This window comes from Lolium perenne, chromosome 7 (genome assembly GCF_019359855.2).
Source record: "Lolium perenne isolate Kyuss_39 chromosome 7, Kyuss_2.0, whole genome shotgun sequence".
Taxonomy (NCBI): domain Eukaryota; kingdom Viridiplantae; phylum Streptophyta; class Magnoliopsida; order Poales; family Poaceae; genus Lolium; species Lolium perenne.
In genome coordinates, this window is record NC_067250.2 from 65,946,024 (window position 1) to 65,953,884 (window position 7,861).

General features: G+C 46.7%; 1 protein-coding gene across 1 annotated transcript; it reads right to left on the minus strand.

The window, feature by feature from the left end:
- Positions 1-1,465: 1,465 nt before the first annotated feature.
- LOC139833605 (uncharacterized) lies at positions 1,466-2,242 on the minus strand. Its single transcript, XM_071823923.1, has one exon. The coding sequence runs from the start codon at positions 2,240-2,242 to the stop codon at positions 1,466-1,468; it is 777 nt and encodes a 258-aa protein (XP_071680024.1).
- Positions 2,243-7,861: the final 5,619 nt, after the last annotated feature.

Genomic DNA, 7,861 nt, shown 5'->3' on the forward strand with positions numbered 1-7,861 from the left:
TTTTATCCCGGTTTGTCTTTTAGTTTCCACATGTGTTGCTTCATGTAACTTGGTGTTCAATTAATGAAATATGTGGTTGCTCTCAAAAAAAAAAGTGAGAGGATTGTTTTCCTGCAAAGAATTCTCCTAGCTATAACAATAATTAGCTGTCGAGTCTACAATGGCCCCATTTGAAAAGGAAACGTCCAATCCCGCTCGATTGGTCGGGAGCCGAAGAGAGTCAAGTTTTCTGTCTGACACACTCTGTGAGGCAGAAGAGCAAGTTCGAAATAATGTCCAATCCCGCTCGATTGGTCGGGAGCCGAAGAGAGTCAAATTTTCGTAGTGACATACTCTGTGAGGCAGAAGAGCAAGTTCGGTCATCCGAGACCAATTAAAGGGCGCCCAATCACAGCAAGAGAGCTATGTTAACCCTCCACGATCTAACCTTTGAAGCTCGAGAATTCATCTATTTGTGTGTCACGCCATTTGAAGGAACGCACTGTTTACATGTCAAAGGAAAACATGTATCAAGGTGCATTTTCCCCTTCAAGCTCCCCTCCCTCAAGCCTGTTTACTTCTCTTGTATTTCACTCTCAAGAAATTTAGGAACTGCCATCTCATTAAATATTTTTAAAAAGTACTAGTATGAGATAGTTTTTAATCTATGCAAAATAATGGGATTTGTGGAGATATTTTGGGATTATCCCATACAAACACAGAAAAGTAAACAGGCTACTCGAAATTTTTGGGAATCAGGATAATTCCCTCTAATCTCCTAAAATACACTAAAAAAAATGAAACCTGTGTCTAGGAGGAACTAGACACTTTTTGATATAGTAGAAGTGGGACTTGGCGTGACAATTCCGAAATTCATCTCTGACAGGAATCGAACTCCGGTCGTTAGGGTGCGCCACTGCGACCCCAACCACTCGGCTAAGGTCTGAAAGGTTCGGAGAATTTGTCAACTAAGTGGAAATTTTGCCAAACTTGTCCAAAGTACACGATGTTTTCCACGTGTCCCATCTCAGCCAAAACTCTTCCATGACATTGATCACCATTCACGGAGTTAACACGCTAAGTAGAATATATGAGTTAGAGCATGGCCTAAACACAAGCTAGAGCGTGATTTACTTTGAGTTCCGAAAGAAATCTTCATCTTTTTTTTACTTTGATCTTCTTTCAACTTGCATTCAACAAATGACTTTCAGACATTGCCTGTACGAAAACCTTCCAAATATAACTCACTAAAAACAGTAGTTTATAGAGATTATCATTAATTACAAAAGACACGCTTAGGACAAAATACACTTTCAGTAGTCTGGATGTTGACAATGGTATTGCAAGTCAATAGGCGCCGCGGCATGGATTTTTTTTCTTATTCTTGTTTTATTCTTTTCTAGTTATGTTTATTTTTAGACCTTTTGTTGCTACAGAGGTCAGGTGTAGTTTTTTTTTTTTTTTTGAGAATAAGCTGCGACTTTATTCAAATACCTCCATAGTCATAAGCCAACAAGTTCATACAGTACATGGGTGGTACTCCAACCCAGGTGTTACAAATATTATTCTCGCAGCCAAATTTAGCTAGACAATGAGCTACTCCATTCGCTGATCGTCGCACATGTTGAACTTCAGTGTCACTGAACGAACTCAGCAGCACCTTGATTTCCTGAACCAACGGTCCATGTAGTGATCTATCCAACTCCTTACCCCGCAGCTTGGACACCGCACTTAGACAATCCGTCTCCAGCACCAGCTTATTGATCCCTTGATCCAATGCTAACTGGGTGGCTTCCTTACAGGCCAGGAGCTCCGCCCCTTCAGGATCCAGCACGCGGGGGAAAAAATGGCAAGAGCCTGCCACGAACTCGCCATGGTGGTCGCGCAGAACCGCTCCACCGCCACTCCGCCCGGACACCTGTAGAAAAGCTCCGTCTGCATTTACTTTGTGCCACCCATCAGGAGGCGCGAGCCAGTGCTCGGCCTCCTGGTTACTCCTGCTCGCCGGAGGAGAAGTGTTCGCGATCTGCCACTCGTCAACTAGAAAGACAGTCTTCCGAGCAGTAATCATAGGATCTTCAATCAGCTCCGCATCTCTAGCATCATTTCTTGCAAGCCACATCTGGTATAGAGTCATTAGCCCCAAAGCTAATTCCCTGTCATTTGTCTTTCCCATCCATTCCAACATCCAGCTTGCTAAATCTTTTTGCTCATAGACACGATCAGGTGGTGCATCAAGAGGCAATGATGTCAGCTCCCGCATGCATTCCCATGTTCTGGCTGCATACGGACACCTCCAAAAGCGATGAATCATTGTCTCGTCCCTAAAACAGACCACACATCTGACACCCATTTTTATTTTGCGCCTTGCAAGTTCATGACCAACAGCCAAGCCATTTTTCACCAGGCGCCAAGCATGAACCTTCACTTTGTTGGGAACATCTGCTGCCCAAAGCGCTAGCCAACCCCGGTGGTCATCACATGAGGCCGAAGACGAGCTCGCTCGCCCCGCTCTTAGGGAGTTTAACTGCATCTTTAGATGGTAAGCCGACTTAACACTGAAGTTCCCATTTTTGGTGTAGTTCCAAGCGATATAATCATCGTTCCAGCTCGTCCTACGGGAATCTTCGCAATATCGTCGACATCTACATCATAGAAGCAGTTCTGTAACTTGTCCATATCCCAACCATTGCCATCCGGTAATAATAATTCATGCACCATTTCAACCTCAACATCTGGTTTATGGCCCAAAGGTTTTTGAGCACTCGCTCTTGGAATCCAGTTGTCCTTCCATATTGACACCTTTGAGCCATCTCCGATTCTCCAAATCAGACCCGCCTTGAGCAGCTCCCTCCCATGCATCATGCTCTTCCAAGTGAAGGAAGCATTCTTCGGACACCCTGCACTCAAAAAATTCCCATTTGGGAAGTAGCGAGCTTTAAGTACACTAGCACATAGAGAATCCGGTTTGGTCACCATCCTCCAGGCTTGCTTAGCCAGTAGTGCTTGATTAAAATCAGGATAACTTCTGAAACCCAAACCACCATTCCTTTTTGTTGCACACATCTTGTCCCAACTAATCCAGTGCACTTTCCTCTTTCCATCAGCCGCACCCCACCAGAAGCCAGAAGAGATGGACGTCAGCTGTTGGCACATAGATTTCGTAAGTTGGAAACACCCCATTGTGTAGGTTGGTACTGCCTGTAAGACTGACTTAACCAAAGTTTCCTTCCCTGCCTTGGACAGCCCTTGACCCTTCCACCCTTTAACCTTCCCCCATGACCTCTCTGGAAGATTTTTAAAAGCCCCATTCTTTGCTCGCCCTACCACTGTTGGAAGGCCGAGATATTTCTCCGAGAGCGCCTCGTAGGGAACTGCAATCATATTCTTCAATGAGCTCCGCACTTCTTCACGGCAACCTTTCCCAAAGAAAATAGAAGACTTCTGATAGTTGACCTTCTGCCCAGAACTGTCCTCATATCTCTGTAGAACACTCCTCAATGCCATCATACCCTCCCTGCTCGCCTCCATAAACACCACACTGTCATCAGCAAACAGTAGGTGTGTGATAGTAGGACCATTGTTTCCGAATTTTACCCCTGTAATCTGGTTATCCCTCTGAGCCTGCTTAAGAAGAGCAGAGAAACCTTCTACACAAAACAGAAATAGATACGGAGACAGCGGGTCCCCTTGTCGCAAGCCTCTGGATGGAACAAACATATCTGAAGTGCCTCCATTAAGTTTGACAGAGAATCTGACTGATTGAACACACCTCATGATCATGTCAACCCACCTCTGTGAAAACCCCATCTTCTTCATCATTTGCTCCAAAAAACACCATTCAACCCGATCGTAGGCCTTCATCATATCAAGTTTGACTGCACATAGAGGGTTTTTCCTTTTCCTCTTTCTGATAGCATGAACACACTCGTATGCAATCAAGACATTGTCAGTGATAAGTCAGCCTGGCACAAAGGCACTTTGTTCCTCGGAAATAAGAATCGGAAGAATCTTCTTTAACCGATTTGCCAGGACTTTAGCCGCTACCTTGTAGAGAACGTTGCAAAGACTTATCGGGCGAAACTGAGAGAGCAGCTCCGGTGAGCTCACCTTGGGGATCAGAACCAATACTGTATCATTGAAATCATCTGGACAAGGCTTCCCTTCCAAGAAATCCCGAACAGCGCGACAAACAATTTTTTTTAAAACCGGCCAGTGCCTTTGGTAGAACAGCGCTGGGAGCCCATCTGGGCCTGGCGCTTTCGTTGGCCCCATAGCAAATAATGCCTGCTCAATCTCCGTATCAGAAAATGTCGCCGTCAGCCCGCTGTTCATCTCCGCTGAAACAAACCCCTCGATCAAATTAAGAATTGCATCGCTATTACTGGATCCTTCCGAGGAGTACAGCGTATTATAAAAGGCCAGTGCCATTTCCCGCATACCATCGTTGGTCGAGCATACCGTGCCATCTCCCCTTCGCAAAGACCGAACTGTGTTCTTCCTACGTCTGTGGGACGCTCTGTTCTGAAAAAACTTTGTATTTCGATCCCCATATTTCAGCCAATCCTGCCTGGATCTTTGTCTATACATTATCTCCTCTCTTTCATAAATGTCATGCAATTTCATCTCAATGTCCTTAACCTCTGGAGATGAACCAGCCTCCCTCGCTGTCGAGCGGGCTGCATCCAGCAAGGTCCTCAGCTTCTTAATCTCTGCCTTGACCGACCCAAATGACTCATAACTCCATTTTTGCATGTCCCTGGATACACTATGGAGTCGTTTCCAGACACCATTAATTCCCTCCTCCCCAGCATCACTTCTATTCCACGCCTCCCTTACCATTTGCTCATAATCATCATGTTTAGTCCACATCTCTTCATATCTGAACCCTCTGTCAACCGATCTAGGTGGTCTGCTGGGTTCTTCAAGAACTTTGATAACCAAAGCCATATGGTCAGACTCCTCCGTGACAATATGCTCGACAAAGGTATGAGGAAACATCTCAAGAAACGGCGCTGTCGCCGTCGCTCGATCCAATCTGACCTGAACATTCTCCTCTCCTTCTCTCCTGTTACTCCATGTGAAGTCATATCCTTTGTATCCCAAATCTGAAAGTTCACAGTCTTCCAAACATGTTCGAAAAGCCGTCATTTGAGCTTCACTTCGGACATTTCCTCCCAGCTGCTCTTCTTGTCGCAATATCTCATTAAAGTCACCAGCACACAACCATGGTAGATCATCTTGAACTTTTAAATATCTCAACGCCTCCCACGTTCTCGATCTCGACGCCGTACATGGCTCACCATAGATTCCTGTGAATCTCCAGGTTTTACCCGCAAAGGAAATCTTGGCGTCGATGTAGTACTGACACCACGGCCTCGCTGACACCTCCACATCGTCTCTCCACCACAGAGCTAAACCCCCACTTCTTCCAACGCAATCCACTGCTACACCGAATTTGAAGCCTAAGCTCCACTTCAGCTTATCCATGTATCTAGATTTCTTCTTTGTCTCGCAGAGGAACACCACCGCTGGGTTGTAGGACCTGCATAAGTCCCTTAATTCGCCTACCGCCGCGTCCAACCCCAAACCGCGGCAGTTAAGGCTCAAGCAATTCATTGTTCCCGGCGGCCCCGCTGAGCAGGGTCCGCCGATGGGACTTCTAATCTGTCAAACACAGACTGAGCAGGCTCTTCCATCCTATCGAACACAGACTGTACCTTTTGCCTCTTGCCAGCTGAGTCTGAGTCCTCCTCACCAAGAACTTGCACTGCGACCGGCAGCCAGACTTGCTTGGTACTCCTCTTTCTGTTTGTGCCCGGTGGCAACTGAGACTGATCAGCCGGGTGGACTCTATCTGTGTTGCGCTGACGACGCACAAACGTACCCCCTTTCCTCCCCTGACCTTCATCATATGCCGGACCCTTGTTCTTTTCCACACTCATGCCCGTCGCCCTGTGGCCTTTCTCCGGGCTCGTTACATCCCGCATACCTCTCCTATGCTGATTCTCGCCAGTGCGAGAAGAGCTAGAGTAGGCGTACTCGTTGTTAAGATTGCGCCTCGCGGGGATGTCCCGAATTGAGGCACCACCATGGAACCGGTTCTCTGATCCCGCCGACCTACTACTGAAGCTGTTAGATGACACTGCCGGCCGAGATACAGCAACTGGTTTTTTGTTCCTGCGTGGTGATGCTCGCAGCCATTCCCCCCACTGTTTCTCCTCTTCATCTTCACCAAGACATTTGTTTTCAGGATGAACCACACAGCCACACGAGAAACAGAAATGTGGGACCTTTTCATATTTGAGATCGAACCAGGTCCCTTCTACATCCTCATCAGAGTCTCTGATATTAACGCCACGGAGAAGTGGCTGATCAACCCTGACCTCCACTCGGATACGAAGATCTTCGCCCCAGGCTATCCCATCAGCATCTACATCAACAGAGATGTACTTGCCAATCCATCTTCCTATCAGTTCTCCATACACCCTATTCATTTTGTCCATTGGCAGGTCCAGAACCCTAACCCAAATATCCATAGTATCAAACACCATATCCGACGGCCTCACCGCACCGTCATACTTCTTCAGAAGCACAGCATTGAAATCGAATTGCCATGGCCCATTGTTCATCACGTGCTTCCAATCCCCTTCCGAGGTAAACCGCACAACGAAACGGTTGTCTCCGATGTCCTTAAACTGCGCCGGGTGATGAAGGCCCCATGCCCGTTGCATCGCTCGATCTAAAGCACTGATAATCAACTTCCTGGGAGAACAAACCTTTCCTACCACCGCCCATCTAGGTTTGGGAACCGTGGCGGCTGCGATCCCTCCGATGACAAGCCCAGTGGCTTCTTTATCCGTCAGCAGCAACTCCCCCATCCTCGCGGACAAACTTCCCGCAAGATCTTCCGCCCTCGACTTCGCCGGCGAGCGAGATGGTGGCCGCTGTCGGCCAGACCTCCCCGCGGGTGAACGATCAGAAGACGCCATGGAAAACCTCTCCACACCTTAGCAGAGAGAGAGGAACGAGAACAGACCCCACCCCAGCCGCCGGTAGAGACCTCGCCGTCGAGATCCGCCCCCGTCGCCGGAAAACGCAACCACCCTCCGGGAGAAAACCCTAGCTGCACGCGATCGCCAAACCGATCGCCCTAGAGCAACTTCCGCTCCTTTGGTGGACCCCTTGCCAGTTGCGACCTAGTATATATCATCTTGATATAATAGTAATATATTAGTGTTACTACATGGAAAGAAATTGAGAAACATTAGGAAGTTGATTGTCAAATCTATTTGGCGCCCAGCTGCTTTTGAAGTCCCATAAGTGAAGTTTTCTTCTAATCACAGGATGACACATGGACATTTGACTGTTTCCTATCATCAAAATTCGAATTTTTACATGTAATATAATGTGTATATATATTATATATACATGTAATTTACATACAATTTACAATGTATATACATTAAATTTGCATATATACACATGTAATTTACATAGTTACCGGGCTAGTAATTTACTGATTTACATCTAAATGTGTTGTAGTTTGCACCACCAAATAAGAGATTGACAAACAAAGCAAGGGGCTCAATCGATCAACCCCATGCAATGGGTCCTAAAAAAATCGAGTGTCCAAATAGTAAAACTGTTTGTTTTCGGACAGAACCTGCATAGCCGGCGCCTGCCGCTCTCTGGTTCCTTTCTTGTCCGTGTACGCATACGCATACCTGCACATTCGAACTGATCTGTCTTGCATCTTCTTCTTTATCAAAGCAAGAATAATAATTCGTCCTTTGCTTGCTTGGCTTGGAGTCGATGCCCACATGGTCGTGAAGAGCAAGTGTTGCAAACCTCGCAGCATATATACGCTCAAACCATCTCT

Excerpts from the sequence above, each read along its gene's own strand:
- LOC139833605 (XM_071823923.1), bottom strand. The coding sequence starts at position 2,242 with ATGCGGGAGCTGACATCATTGCCTCTTGATGCACCACCTGATCGTGTC.